We start from the raw sequence: 14,672 nt of genomic DNA, 5'->3' as shown, positions 1-14,672 counted from the left end.
ACAAGCTAAATCAATGGGAACTACTAGACACATCTGCAATCAACAACAATTATTGAAGATTTCCAGAGGACTTCACCATTGAAATTTACCAGAGCTATAGTGAAACTGACAATGTCCTCGTGCATGGCAGCTGGATGCTGGAATACATCGGGTAAAAGTGAAAAAAAGATACAGCACTGGGACTTGATCAACAGCCGATACTGCACCGTGATGTCACAAACCAGTAGGTGGCAGTAGTGTTCTTTGACAAACATGGATGCCTCCAGTAAAGCACATTCACATGAAAATTACTCTGAATTAAAACTCTGATCATTTATAAAACACGATGGAATAATTTAATACTTAAAGAACTTTCAGAAGTTTGATTTCTGAATATGAGCGGACTTTTCCTTTAACCTGGTGAATCAAAGAACGTTAGTAAAGATCAGATTTTTATCCGACATCATTCAATTTTTCTCTGAAACCTTTACTGATTTCTTCCATAAAAATGTTGAAGTGTTTTGTTTTTCTTCTACCTCGCATTAAATCCCAGCAAAGATGCTGAAAGTTTTGGTTATTTTCTGGAAAATGTGATCAAATTCTGCGCCTTCTGCATTTGTTTCAACTTTCCTTTGGTCTGAACATCCAGGACCCACTGTTCCGCTTCTTTGAGCGCGAGGTGAAGATGGGCGGCAAGATGCTCCAGGAGGTCCGTCAGGACCTGTCTGACGTGGTGCAGGTGTGCGAGGGGAAGAAGAAGCAAACCAACGACCTGCGCACGCTAATCAGTGACCTTGTTAAAGGTCTTTATTTTTTTCATTCAGTTTGAGATGGATCCAATAAACGGGAACACCAGAGCTTCGTCTGTCGTGTGAACCTGCTTCTTTTGTTCCGTAGGTGTCCTCCCCCGCAGCTGGTGCCGCTACACGGTCCCCTCCTCCATGACCGTCATCCAGTGGGTGTTGGACTTCAGTGAGCGAATCAAGCAGCTGCAGCAGATCTCCCAGGCAGCTGCCAGCGGCGGCGCTAAAGAGCTCAAGGTTCAGTTTGTGTTCAGATTAAAAGCAAATCAAGCTGTTGTGGTTAAAGTAGCTGCTTACGGCTCTGCTCTCCTCCTCCACCCGCCAGAACATCCATGTGTGCTTGGGCAGCCTGTTTGTGCCAGAGGCGTACATTACTGCTACCCGCCAGTATGTGGCGCAAGCTAATAGCTGGTCCCTGGAGGAGCTGTTCCTGGAGGTCAACGTCACCACGGCTCAGGGCGCTTCACTGGACGCCTGCAGCTTCGGCATCAAAGGTCAGACATGAGCCTCCGTCACCCTTACCCTCCACCCATTTAAAGGCACAGAGCGCCGCTCTCATGGTGGCATGGAGCCATTTGAGTTTGGAAACTCAGAAAATTAAATATAATGAGCATAGAAAGAATATTAGAAATGTTTCTGTTTGATCCAAGCCCAGATTTTTAGTAGGACACTCGGTCTCTACGCTTATATGGACACAAACGGTCAGTATTTAGATGGATTGTGGGAAAATTCTCCAACTAATTTAATATTGATTTCAAGTATTTTAAAGGAAAAGAGCTCTAAAATGCTTTAATATTGAAAAATCAATTAAAAAAGGATTTAAAAAAAAGATATTTTATAAAATTAAGTCATTCATTTTTTTTTGTCAATTTACTGCTTAATACTTGGACCTCTGACATTTGTCAGAAATGTTAGATTTAAACTTGCACATCAAATTTTTCTGATATCTTTAGATTTTTATTTTTCTGGTTTAAATGTAAATATTTTTTTGCAAATTGGCAACTTTTCAAGATGGGTCAAAAAAAGTTAAAGTTGAAAAAGATCAGCTTTTTTTCTCCCCTTGAAAGTATTCTGAAATTAATTTAAAAACTTCTTTTATTGCATAAATTTACCCTTTTTTTTCTCCTTTTTATATTGACTTGAAACTGAAACCTGAAAAAGACAAATCAAAGAATCAATTCAGTTTATTTCTAAAGCACCAATTCACATCATGTCATCTCAGGTCACTTTCCAGTTCACCAGATCATCCAGTCAGATTGATTCCAAGTTTTCTATCTAAGGAAAACCAGTAATTTGATCTGCAGAACATGCAGACAGTGAAGCCGGTCTGCTGCAAATCCGGTTAAAAATAGAAACTGCATAGAACCCTGGAGAGGAGCGTAGATATTGGAGGGAAGTGTCAGTTGATCTTAACTGGTTCTAACGAGTTTCTCCCATCCAGGCCTGAAGCTGCAGGGCGCCACCTGTGCCAACAACAAGCTGTCCCTGTCCACCTCCATCTCCACGGAGCTGCCGCTCACTCAGCTCCGCTGGATGAAGCAGAGCAACGCCGAGAAGAGACACATGGTGAGATCGCCACAGAGCCCAGTCAACAAGATAGAAGCTTCTCAGGCTGAGCTTTCTGTTCTCCGTCTGCAGGTGACCCTACCCGTCTACCTGAACTTCACCAGGACTGACCTCATCTTCACCGTGGACTTCGACATCGCCACCAAGGAGGACCCTCACAGCTTCTACGAGCGCGGAGTCGCTATCCTCTGCACCGAATAATTGCATGGAGTCATTCCTGTCGCCCTAATTAATCATTAAACTGCATTTAATCTGTCTTTCATTACTGGCTTTCCCATAGAGGTAGTGCTTCTGTGATTTATCCTAATAATAACCTTAGAGATGTTTGTGGAGCAGTGATCCTCCGATCGTAGAGTTCCTGGAAAGTGATTGTGAAGGTGAAGAGGAAGTCGTCAGATGGAAAAAAAAATGGGAAGGAAATGAGTTTAGTAGAAAGGTTGGAAATGTTTTAAAGAGGATGTTTTTAGATTGAATAAAGCTTCTTGCATTGTGATGAAAAAGCTTCTGTTGTTTTTCTTTTCTTATAAATTCCTGGTTTTTGTTTAGAGGTATCAGAATAAAGTTTTTAAATGTATGCTTGCAAATAGAAATGAATATATATATTTTTTTTTTTTGCCAAAAGAATCAGATTCACTTTATTAATCCCTTGAGGTAAATTATTTTCTTGCAGTGCAACAGTTTACAGAAGAGAGAAAAATAAGAATAAGTTCAAATAATATAAGGATCACAGTATTTACAATCAGGGGCGGATTTAGGAAATTTGGGGCCCTAGGCAAAGACAGGCAGGGGGCCCTCTGATGCTAGAAGACGACACATAAAACAGCCCCATTCTACAGATAGAGAAATGTTAATAGAATAGACATCCATTATCTGTTCTAGGTTGTGTCCCTCTCTTCTTGTCCCTTTTCTTCTTGTTTTCCTCTATGTTTTGTACTCAGCTGACTTTTCATGCTGTCTCTAAAGGAATGAAAGATTTTTTCCAAGCACTAAGCTCACTTAGCTGATTGCTCCTTCCTGTGTTTCCAAAAAGGCCAAAGTAAATAACCCAGTCCTTCTTTTCACTGCAGACAAGCCATGATCTGCTTATCTGTTCTCCATTTTTCATTTGGATGAAATAATAGCTGCATGAATCATGACAAGATCTAAGTACCTCTGAATCACTTTGAAGACTTTGCCGGAGAAACGACTACCAACACCGAAATTCTCTATGCTATTCGCTCTGAGACGCTGGAAGCCATTAGAAATTTGAAAGGGGATGTGCAGGGGTGTCGTGCCACGGTATTTATTATAGGCTACATCCAGAAGGACTTACTTTATCCTTTGTCATATTTGGTGTTTAAATCTGTTATGTTTATACATTTTATGTTTATATTGACTCATTTCTGTATGTTGTAACACCCTTATTGAATCGAGGCGGAGTGAATTAGATCAGCTCTACTCTGCGAGCTCCCTGAGGATTACCTCCTCTCTCGCACACTGATAAGACAGATTGAAATACATATGAACAAAAAGGAAACTTTTAAACATATTCTTAATGTTTTCATATTTCTTATGCATAGAAAATAAACTTTATGGATTTCACACAATGGACAAATTAACTCCCTGCATTTAAACCATCCCCTTGGCGTGCAGTGGGCTGCCATTGTGCGGCACCCAGGAAGCAGTGTGGGGTTAAGGGTCTTGCTCAGAGAGCCAGAGTGGCAGTCCGCTGGAATGGGTTTCAAACTCACAACCTCAGGATTCTAAGCTCTATTCCCTAACCACTAGGCTGCCACTTCACTGTAATTTGAAAAAGATGCAATTCCTAAAACTCAGTCTGAAAATACACTTGGGAAAAAAAATAAGCTATCTGTAACAAAAAAACTTTTAAAAAATATATATTTGGAAAAAATATTCAAATTTCCAGTTCTAAGAACTGTGTTCCTTTACATTTTTTATGCATTTCTGCTTAAGCACACCTGATTAGGATGTGCTCTCTTCATCCTCTGACATGGGAGCTGGCTCTGAGCTCGTCTGCCTGGCTGTGTGTTTCCTGGACGGGGCCGCCTGTGGAGCTGGTTGACAGTTGCCTTTTGTATCTATGCTTCTTTTTCTATGTCTGCTTCTGTCTCCTTCAACCCCAGTCGGCCTCAGCAGATGGCCGCTCACACTGAGCCTGGTTCTGCTGGAGGTTTCTTCCTGTTCAAAGGGAGTTTTTTTCCTCTCCACTGTCGCTACAAGCATGCTTAGTGTGAGGGATTGCTGAAGAGTCAATGAGTCGATGCAATCAGCTGGTTTTCCTTAGATAGAAAACTTTGAATCAATTGTACTGGATGATCTGATGAACTGGAAAGTGCCCTGAGATGACATGATGTGAATTAGAGCTATAGAAATAAACTGAATAGAATTGATCACCTTTTCATTCAGGTCAGGTTTATGGAGGCAGGGAAACACCTAAAACATGGAGGACAGAGGGGCATAAAGACCAGGGTTAATGAAACCAGCAAAGGGGGAACCACAGGGAAACCCTGGATCAGGGTTCTAGTCTGAAGAACCCACCATAGAGCTTAAACACAGACACACATGTGGCAGTTGCTCTTTTTTAATTTAGCCTTTTAATAATTTTTGCTTTAAGGACTCAATTAAATCTCAATGTTTCTGTTTTACAGCAAGACAAACTTCCTTCTTCATAGCAGCTTATTTGACAAAAGTATGACTTTAGCAACAGAATAAGGTTAAAATCAGGAGAAACTAACTTGATGAAAAAAAAGCAAAAGGGAAAACTAAAACGGTGGAATAATACGAATCACTCATGGGCAGTGAGCAGAGGCTTCAGGCACGCTTCATCCCGGTTCTCCTCGTTCATCCGCCGTGTTTACGACACACCGCCTCTTTCTGAGCTCCGCCTCCACTGGCTCTGCTTCAGGAGGAAGCTCCTTCCTCTTGCTCAGAGGTCTGAGGGATCTCCCCGAGCTGCTGCTCAGCATCTGAGGCGAGCTCCTTTCCTCTGAGATGTAAAGTCCAGGTGTGCAACATGTGGAAGATCTAGTAGCTTCCAAACCAGAGTCATCGAGCTGCACCTCTACATCCATGGCGTGGATGTTCTCACTTTCATCCGGAATCCTCCTGCAACCCTCCTCAGAACATCTTCCATGTTTCACCCGGGCGTCTCCCTGACGATGCATCAAAGACGCCCTCGTTGTGTCCGTCGTCATTGATGAGTGAGGGAACAGTCGCCTCCTGTGGCCTCCTTTACCGTGCGGCCTCGGCAGCCTAACGGTACCACCGCTGGACACATCAGAATCCTCCGAGCTCCCATCGTATGGGTCCAAAAACTGCACAACAAGACAGCAGGTGCATGGAATCAGCAGGAGGGGTCAGCAGCCGAGGTGTCTGGTTAGGAGGATGCTCACCAGCGAACAGCAGGCGTGTCTTCCCAAAGGCTTGTGCGTTAAAGTCGTCATCCGGCGTGAGGTTCCGCTCTCTGGTGCACTGCTCCCACATCCCTGCTCACAACAGACAGAGATTACAACCTTCACATATACTCTCATTATCAGCAGGAGTCTGAAATGATTCTACAACAAAACAAGAACCGCAACAAAAGTTTTCATTTGCTGTTTTTTCTCTTGTCCAAAAAAATAGAACCTTGCAATAACAGTTGGTTCTCACGTGCTCCCACTGATTGATCGATTAAAGGTCGATTTAGCAAATGGAAAATAAGCCGTGAGCTTCAGGAACAGATGAGGGTTCTGAGAAGTTTGTGCTACGTTTGGTTTGTGCAGCAAAAACGGATGTTAACTGACCTTTGATGACCTCTGCAAAATATCATTAAAATGATAACAGCACAAATGAAAATATACAAAAATATAACATTTTAAAATTAATTTTAAATATAAAATATATATAATGCATATTTTAAAATATATACATTTTTTGTACTGCTATCATTTTAATGATATTGTTTGTAGACGCCATCAAAGGTCAGTGAACATTTGTTGATTCTGAAACTCTGAATTTCATATAAATTGTTGCTAACCTATGATTATATCATTTTAAACTGTAAAAAAAATGATAGCGAAATGAAAATTTTTGCTGCACAGATGATTGACACCAATTTTGTCTAATTTGAAGAAGGTAGGGGGGCTGGTTGACCTTTTGACCTTTACATTTTCATTAATATCTTCAAAGCTAAAGAAGCACAAATGCCAATTTTTGCTGCACAAACGGAGCCGAGTTAATCGACGCCCATTTCGTCTGATTTGAAGAAGGTGGTGGGGCTGGTTGACCTTTGATGACCTCTAGAAACATCTCTTTATATCTCTAAAATAGTAGCGGCACAAACGAAAATTTTTGCTACACAAACATTTGACACTAATTTTGTCTGATTTGAAGAAGGTGGGGGGGGCCCCCAACTTCACTCAGGTGAGAAACCTTCCCAGGAGGTCTCGGTGTTCTGTCAGATCAGCATACCTATAGTCAATACATACAATACATGCACAAGAAGTCAGATTTGCATTTATCCCTTTTGTTTTATGTAAAATAGACTTTAAACCACATCAACAGGCGTGAATCCCTTTATTCATGTACAAAAAAAAAACAAAAAAACAGTTTAACGTCAGGTCGCCATACGCTTAAAAAAACACCCAAAAACTAAGTATTAAAGCTACAGTGTGTAACTTTTAGCGACATCTAGCGCTCAGACTGCAGACTGCAGCAACATGAACATCTCCCCCCCAACAGTACGGCGAGCGTTACGGGACAAAATGTCTTCCACGACGTCCGCATCACCTACCTTCTCAAGTGATGAGGTTTGTTTACATAGATAATTTTACAGATAGTATTTCATTAGTCTGTGTAGGATATAGATTTCATGTAGACTTAAGATAATAAATATACCCGTTATTTTTTCTACATCGTTGTGACGTTTTGGCGATCTCGCAATCACTAGTTTGTTGGCTCTGCGCTGCCGTAGCGCAAAGATGTCTGCCTCCATGGCTGCGAGACCCGCTCCTATGTAATTATAAATAACGAATTCTAAGGCAACGCAAATATTAAGGTTAAGAGGCTGAGCTCGTAGATGATGATAAATAACATAGTTATGTATAATATATTACATTTCTGACTGTATATCCCTGTAATTATTACACACTGTAGCTTTAAATAGTTCTTTTGTACGTGGCTAAAGGAATAAATGCCCGTTGAGGTAGTTTCAAGTGCATTTTTTATACAAAACTAAAGGGATAAACGGGTTTTGATTGTGGGTATGCTGGTCTGACAGATGGAAGATGTAAGGAGGGAGGTGTTACTATATTGGCCAAAATGGCCGCTCCCAGACTCAGTGATCGCGTTAAAATTATTATTTTTATACTGAATAACACTAAAGTCATTAAATCACAGTGAACGTATTAGTTTTAGGTATAAATAATGATCCATTGATTACTCCTTGCTGACCAGACATTTCCTTTAATACTTTTATTCTGCACCAGTTCAGCTTTTTGCTGACGTATTATTTTTGAAAAGTGAATAATTTTGTTGAGAAGTTTGTAGCTATGACTTTTAATGCCATATATGGTGTGATGTAAAAGTCTGGTTAGAAGCAAGCTCTTCTAAAAACAAACAATCAAATGTGCTAAATTTAAGTATCAAAGGAATACCAGAGTGCTGGTATCCGACCACATCGGACTGATCCCAGAGTCTGAATCTGTGCTGGAGTCCATCTTGAAAATCTCCCATTCAGCATGAAGGTCTCAGCAGGAGGAAGAACATTTCATGTAACCAGCTCAATGAAACGTTCACCTGATAAGAAAACAAGGACAAAGAAGATGAGAGGCTTCTTTCATCTTAGCACGCAGCTTAGAGTTAGCCGATCCACTGAGTTTGGTTCATGAAGAGCGTCGAGGTCTGGATGTAACAGGGACAGTGGCGGTTCAATTCTATTTGGTTTATTTCTATAGCACCAATTCACATCATGTCATCTCAAGGCACTTTATATTTCACCAGATCATCCAGTCAAACTGATGCAAAGTTTTCAATCCAAGGAAAATCGGTTGATTGCATTGACTAGTTGCAAATATGTCTAAGACTCATAGACTCTTCAGCAATCCCTCACACTAAGCATGCTTGTAGCGACAGTGGAGAGGAAAAACTCCCTTTTAACAGGAAGAAACCTCCAGCAGAACCAGGCTCAGTGTGAGCGGCCATCTGCTGAGGCCGACTGGGGTTCAAGGAGACAGAAGCAGACGTAGAAAAAGAAGCATAGATACAAAAAGCAGCTATTAAAGGCGGCCCCGTCCAGCAAACACACAGCCAGGCAGACGAGCTCCGAGCCAGCTCCCATGTCAGAGGATGAAGAGAGCACATCCAGTTAGTCACAGTCAGAGAAACAGGACTACACTGAAAAACAGGCTGATCTCCAACATCTAGAAACAAAGGAGTTGATGGCAGCAGCACAGCTGATATTTCTCTCCAGGATGGAGTCACAGCCAAACAGGAACAGACCAGATGAAGCTACTATGAGAAAAAGCAGAGAGAGCAGAACGTTAGAGATTGAACTAACAGATTCTGCAGAGTGGGAGAATAGAGATAGAATGACAAAAAAGGGGTCCCTATGTCTTCCAGCAGTCTAAGCCTATAGCAGCATAACTATAGAGATAGCTCAGGACCAAATGTACCGGGGGGCTGGGGGGGTCAGCATGTTTTCATGGGGGCACAGAAAAGCATGACATAACAAACAGGGCAAGGGATTAAAATATATCAAGAGAGTTGCATGAAGCGAAATTTCCATTCAATTAGGTTTAATTAGGATTGTATGTCTTCCATCTAAAAAATACTTATTTTTGGCTTGAAAATGTTTAAATTATCGTTTAATCAAAATAAAAATTCCTTAGCATAGCAAAAAAGCAACTCAAAAAAATGGTAGCTATAATAAATGTCTAAAAGATCAAATAAAGCTACTATTTACAATATTAGGTCTATACATATATAATTTATGGATTTTACATATTCTTTGACTTACTTTAAGTGAAAATAACTTCTATAAAATCTGAATTAGAACTCAAGAAAAACTGATAAATTAAGCTTTAAAATTTAGAGTATTTTTCTATTTGTTTTGAAAAAAAAAACATTAAGCAGATGAAAAGTTGGATCCTATCTCAATACAACTGAAAATTTTACTTTATTTTATTTCAAATATTTAGTAAAACAGAATTTGTAAAGAAAAAAAAAAGAAATAGATCCAACAGACCTATCGGTAACCATGTCTGTTCCAAGAAATATCATTATTAGAATTTCTTTTAGTAATATGTATTCGGTACAGGGGCCATAACAGGGGCCAGGGCCTGATCTGTAGAGGCACTGGCCCCTGTTGGCCCTTTTCTAGAACCGCCCATGAAGAGGGAAGAAAAAGGAAGTCATCAACTTTAAGAGTTAATCAAAAACCCATATCTGAATTTTAAACAGGGGTGTGGAAAAAAATCGTTTTGGGCGATAAATCGTGATTTTCGGCTGCCTGATATAATATGGATCTATTTATTAGTATCTATTTTTTTAAGCAAAACATTTTTTTTTAACCTAAAACTGAGGGAAAATGGTCTACCTCTGCACCGCCAGTCTGACAGATAGCGCTGTGGAGCGAAGCGTGTTGTTATCTGTAGTTGAGGCCGACACAGTGGAAGACATGAACTGAATCAAACCCCGAGCAACGTGGATACCAAAATGATCAGTATCATCCCATGAACATATACAGAGGTTGCTTTTTTATCTATACATTTAATTTTGATAGCAGGAAAAATGTCAAAATATATGGTGATATTGTAATATAGTGACACATATCGTATCTCAGCAAATTCTGAATTTAATCTCAGAATTGTGGATCTTAATGTAGATGGACACCATGAAGGCAGAGATGTGAGTTATTTGGGAGAAACAGGAACACATTGGTGGAAAATGATGGAATTAGGGAACTTTTTACGTCCCTGAGGGTTCCTGGTGATGCTGTTTGATTAATGGAAGAGCAGAAGGTGATTAAAACAAGAGAGCTAGTCTCTAAAACAGACATGGCTACGGCTTGACGCTAACATATTTGTTAGCTGTCAGAATTCTGAGATTAAAGTCAGAATTCTGACTTTTTTCCCATATTAAACTGAAATAATATTTAAAATATTAATATTATATTTAAAATATTACTTTTTTTTTTTTTTTTTCCCCCGGTGGCCCTAATCCTCTTTCATAAATTCCACCATTTTGACAGTATGGAGATGAATTTATTCCATCTACTGTTATAGAGTGTGGACCAGAATGACTCTCAGGAATTAAATTCTATAAATTGTTATTCTATATTCTAATTTATTCCATAAATTATACAAATGTGTTATTTTTGATACTTCCTTTCTGAATAACTTCTAAATAATTTAACTTTTACTTTACTTACCTTTTGAATTAATTGCGGTCACTCCTCGTCATATGTATCACAGAAAAACATCACATGTTCAGTTGTTTCATCTACTCCACAGTTTTTTACATCTAACATTCCTGTTTCTAGAGACAGAGTTCTTTTTAAGCCAGTCCGCCCAAATTTAAATCAATAAATAAATATTTCTTATCTTCTAGTTCTTCCTGTTCTCCTAATTTCTCCAGTTTTCTCCCATTCCTTTTGCCATTTATCCTTCATTTTCTGTTTAATTAACATTTTAACTTCAGATTTACTAAAATTAATAAATAAATCCACTGATAAATTTCTATTTATCTACCTGTTCATTTCTTTTAACCCCTTAATTTGATGGTATCCATGCAAAATGTATCATTAAACCAATCATATTTAATCTATATATAGTGTCTGTTGAATAATTTGGTCTGATTTCTGAGTTATTTTAATGCAAACTAATTAAGGAGGAACTAGAATCTGAACACATGTCTAATCTTAAAGGCTTAACTTCATGGTTTCTTTCTCCATGCATGGATTTACCTGTGATGATGATGATGATGTGCTCACCTGGAAGTGAAAGCTGCAGTCCTCTCCTGCAGCTCATGGTTTCAGAGATTTTGGTTCGTTTGGATGATGAACATTAATCCCTGAAATCTCTCCTCGGTGTGGCAGGTGTCTTTGATTTTTAAACTGAAAAATGTAGGCACGTCAGATTAAAACGTCCGGTTAAATGTTTTTATTTTCAAAATAAAACGTTAGTCTGCAGCTATGTGAACGCTTGAATAAAGGTTTTCCCACTTTGTTCTCAATTTTTGTATTTATTTATATTTATCCAGACAGAATTGTTGTGGTTTGAGAAGGAAATGTATTCTAATAGAGAAGAAAACTATTTTGATAGTAAAATAAAACAAATGAAACGTTTAAAATAAGCACAAACTTGTATTCCTACTTATATATATAAAAATATAAATACTAAAAAATGTAACTTCTTTCTATTTTAGTTAATAAACGGTATGAAGATAAATAGTAGTTTATTAATGCGCCACTTAGGCGGCTTTGGTTGTTTTATAACCAACTTTCCCCCCAGATAATAAAACTGTTTGACCACCAGGGGGAGACAGAGAGTGCCAAAAGATGTAAAGGTAAATCAAAACATTTTTTTTCCCATTAATCCCTTTGCTACTTTAGTTTGACACAATAAAACATAAAAACGTAAGGATTTGTTTTGGTTTGACATTTTGAATTTAACTTTTATTTAATTAAGAGAAAATTTTACCCCACATAAACCAGTTATTTCTATTTTCAGTTAAGCCATAAAGAAGTTGGTTTTATGTTAATAATAATAATAATAATAATAATCATAATAATCATTTTAATATAAAATGTTTACATTTCTATACATTTTCTAATTGCTTTGAATAGATACAAAAAAATGTAAAAGAAATATTTAATTTAATGTCGTTTAAAATGTCGTATGGTAATCGTACGGAACAGGATTAGGGCCACTAGAAAAAAAAAAAAAGGTAACTGCTTTTTAAATATTATTTCAGTTTAATATGGGAAAAAAGTCAGAATTCTGAATTTTTCCTCAGAATTCTGACTTTAATCTCACAATTATGATTTAATCTCAGAATTCTGATTTTTGTTCCTCAAAATTCTGTTTTTTTTCCTGAGAATTCTGACCCTAATCTCAGAATTGTGGATCTTAATGTAGATGGGCCCCATGAAGGCAGAGATGTGGAGCACTCAGCTTCACTGGCAAAGATATGAATTGTTTGGGAGGAACAGTAACTAATTGGTGGAAAATAACGGAATAAGGCAACTTTTTACATCCCTGAGGGATCCCTGGTGATGCTGTTTCATTAAAGGAAGAGCAGAAGGTGATTAAAACAAGAGAGCTAGTCTTTAAGACAGACATGGCTACGGCTTGATGCTAACATATTTGTTAGCTGTCAGAATTCAGTCAGGATTTTGAGATTAAAGTCAGAATTCTGTGAAAAAAGTCAGAATTCTAAAATTAAAGTCAGAATTCTGAGATTAAAATCAGAATTCTGAGAAAAAGTCAAAATTCTGATTTTTTTTCTCATATTATATTGAAATAAAATTTAAAAATCAGTCAACTTTTTTTTTTTTCAGTGTCCTTATCCTCTTCCGTATAATTGGGAATGTTAGAATGTTAGAAATTATGGAATATCCATAAGGAAATACTAGTTTTTTCTCCTGCAGTTCATCGGTAACCCGCTAGGGGGAGCGGGAGAGTCGGAATGCTTGTCGCCTACCCTGCGTAAGATCCGGCCTGGGGGAAAGGGATGAATGTTAATTTCAAAGATGGCGGCGGAGGGAGGAGGGAAGGAGATGAACGAAATTAAAACTCAGTTCACCACTCGGGAAGGCGTCTACAAACTCCTCACTCACTCCGAATACAGTCGCCCCAACAGGGTGCCTTTCAACTCGCAAGGCTCCAACCCCGTCAAGGTCTCCTTCGTAAACGTCAACGACCAGTCGGGTAACGGCGATAGGATCTGTTTCAATGTGGGCCGTGAGCTCTACTTCTACATCTACAAAGGCGTTAGAAAGGTACCGTGCTAACCCGGCTAATGTCGGCAGCGATTCCTCTTCTGCTCTGGCAGCTGTTGCTAAAGTTTAGGCAGGTCTTTGCAAAGCTGAATAACTCTGACAGGTGGTTGACTTTCAAATCTGTTAGCATGAGCTAATTAGCTTCCAGCTGAGCTAAGGCTAGGCTAACAGCCCGTTAGCCAACGCAGCTAGATAATGTTAGGAAGGCAGCATCTTCAGTGAGCCTAGAAGCTAAACATCCTCCCAGCCGCCTGTCTGATCGGTTAATCCCGGAGGTGTGTGTGAATTATGTGAGGATTATCGTGAAATGTGTCACAATCAGAGCTTCCTGGTGCGAACATCTCCTCAGGATCCAGTTGTGATGAAGCTGTCATCATTCCTGCTTCCTATTAGCCTCAATTTACTGTCAGGCAACTCAGAGGATTCCTAGTTTAAGAAAGAACTGCAGTCTTTCTCAAAAAGAAGACTAAAACACACAGTTTTGATCACAGAGATATTTATGATTGTTAGCAAAGGTTATTAAATGGTGTTAACCAAAACAAACGCATAATAAAGATGAAAAAAGAAAGCTATAAACAAATATAAATGTAATGTTTGTAGATTTTACATTAATGGATCTGAAGCATTTTAAAAGCTGTGTATGTTTAAAGTGTACAGATTACAAGTTTGAATTGACGGTTAAAAAAAACAATAAATTGACAAATTATTAGGTTAATTAGCAAAATTCTTTAAAGTTCTCAAAGCTTGAACTGTTAGTTGTAAATACAAAGCTTTTATTCAGGGATCCAGAAAGCAGGAGCTGTGATCAGGTGATTCACAGGCCTGCTGACAAAGATGTCAAATGAAACAATCAGGGATTAGATGATCAGAACTCAGCTTTTTGACATTCTGCAAGGCTAAAGGGTGCAGCTATCAGAGACATTTAATTTTAGAATCAGTTCTCATTTGTTTAAATGAATAAATTATCTCCTGCCGGATTTCTGAACTTTGAAGAATCTGCATTGGTTAGATCAGCTTTATTCTGAAAATTAAGCTCTTATTAATCTAAAAACAACCACTAACTACTGGCAAAGAAAAACCCTTTAAAGGAGAATTCTGGTTTTTAACACTTTTAGCCCATTTTCTGTAGTGTCCAGGATGATATCGAATGATTGACACCAAAATTTTGACAATTGGTCCTGTCTCTGCTTTTTGGCTCATTTAGAATCCACCCCTGGCTGCTTCAGAATGGCTTCCATAGTGCATGTCCGATAATGTCCTTAAAACAACCTTAAACGTTCTTTTTTTAAAATATGCTACTCACCGGGTCGTCAGCGGCTGTTCAATGACGTTCCAAAAAAAGTTTC

The 14,672-nt window shown here is 38.7% G+C and overlaps 3 protein-coding genes across 3 annotated transcripts in view; 2 read left to right on the top strand and 1 right to left on the bottom strand.

Annotated features, from left to right (window-relative positions):
- The window catches only part of dync1h1 (dynein, cytoplasmic 1, heavy chain 1), a gene marked incomplete at its 5' end in the record, with an annotated part of 21,244 nt that extends 18,400 nt beyond the window's left edge, over positions 1 to 2,844 (top strand). Inside the window, 5 exons of the mRNA XM_015389484.1 lie at positions 548 to 782; positions 877 to 1,019; positions 1,108 to 1,276; positions 2,224 to 2,348; positions 2,421 to 2,844. Of these exons, the coding sequence (XP_015244970.1) occupies positions 548 to 782; positions 877 to 1,019; positions 1,108 to 1,276; positions 2,224 to 2,348; positions 2,421 to 2,549 (801 nt within the window). The remainder of the gene's footprint in view (positions 1 to 547; positions 783 to 876; positions 1,020 to 1,107; positions 1,277 to 2,223; positions 2,349 to 2,420) is intronic.
- A 2,302-nt stretch (positions 2,845 to 5,146) lies between these two features.
- Positions 5,147 to 5,898, bottom strand: LOC107094084. The gene is made up of 2 exons (XM_015389497.1): positions 5,741 to 5,898; positions 5,147 to 5,662 (listed from the first exon to the last, which is right to left on the bottom strand). Exons 1-2 carry the CDS (start codon positions 5,876 to 5,878, stop codon positions 5,171 to 5,173), a joined length of 630 nt encoding a protein of 209 aa, XP_015244983.1. The 5' UTR covers positions 5,879 to 5,898; the 3' UTR covers positions 5,147 to 5,170.
- A 7,164-nt stretch (positions 5,899 to 13,062) lies between these two features.
- Positions 13,063 to 14,672, top strand: part of wdr20 (WD repeat domain 20) — an 11,967-nt gene continuing 10,357 nt past the window's right edge. Inside the window, exon 1 of the mRNA XM_015389500.1 lies at positions 13,063 to 13,326. Within this exon, the coding sequence (XP_015244986.1) occupies positions 13,063 to 13,326 (264 nt within the window). The remainder of the gene's footprint in view (positions 13,327 to 14,672) is intronic.

This window comes from Cyprinodon variegatus, unplaced genomic scaffold (genome assembly GCF_000732505.1).
Source record: "Cyprinodon variegatus isolate N-32 unplaced genomic scaffold, C_variegatus-1.0 Scaffold462, whole genome shotgun sequence".
In the NCBI taxonomy this organism is placed as follows: domain Eukaryota; kingdom Metazoa; phylum Chordata; class Actinopteri; order Cyprinodontiformes; family Cyprinodontidae; genus Cyprinodon; species Cyprinodon variegatus.
The sequence above is the reverse complement of the archived record's forward strand: the minus strand, read 5'-3'. Positions and strand labels throughout refer to the sequence as shown.

Excerpts from the sequence above, each read along its gene's own strand:
- LOC107094084 (XM_015389497.1), bottom strand. The coding sequence starts at position 5,878 with ATGAGAGTATATGTGAAGGTTGTAATCTCTGTCTGTTGTGAGCAGGGA. Across the intron at positions 5,663-5,740 it reads GACACGCCTGCTGTTCGCTG|TTTTTGGACCCATACGATGG; the intron begins GTGAGCATCCTC and ends CTTGTTGTGCAG.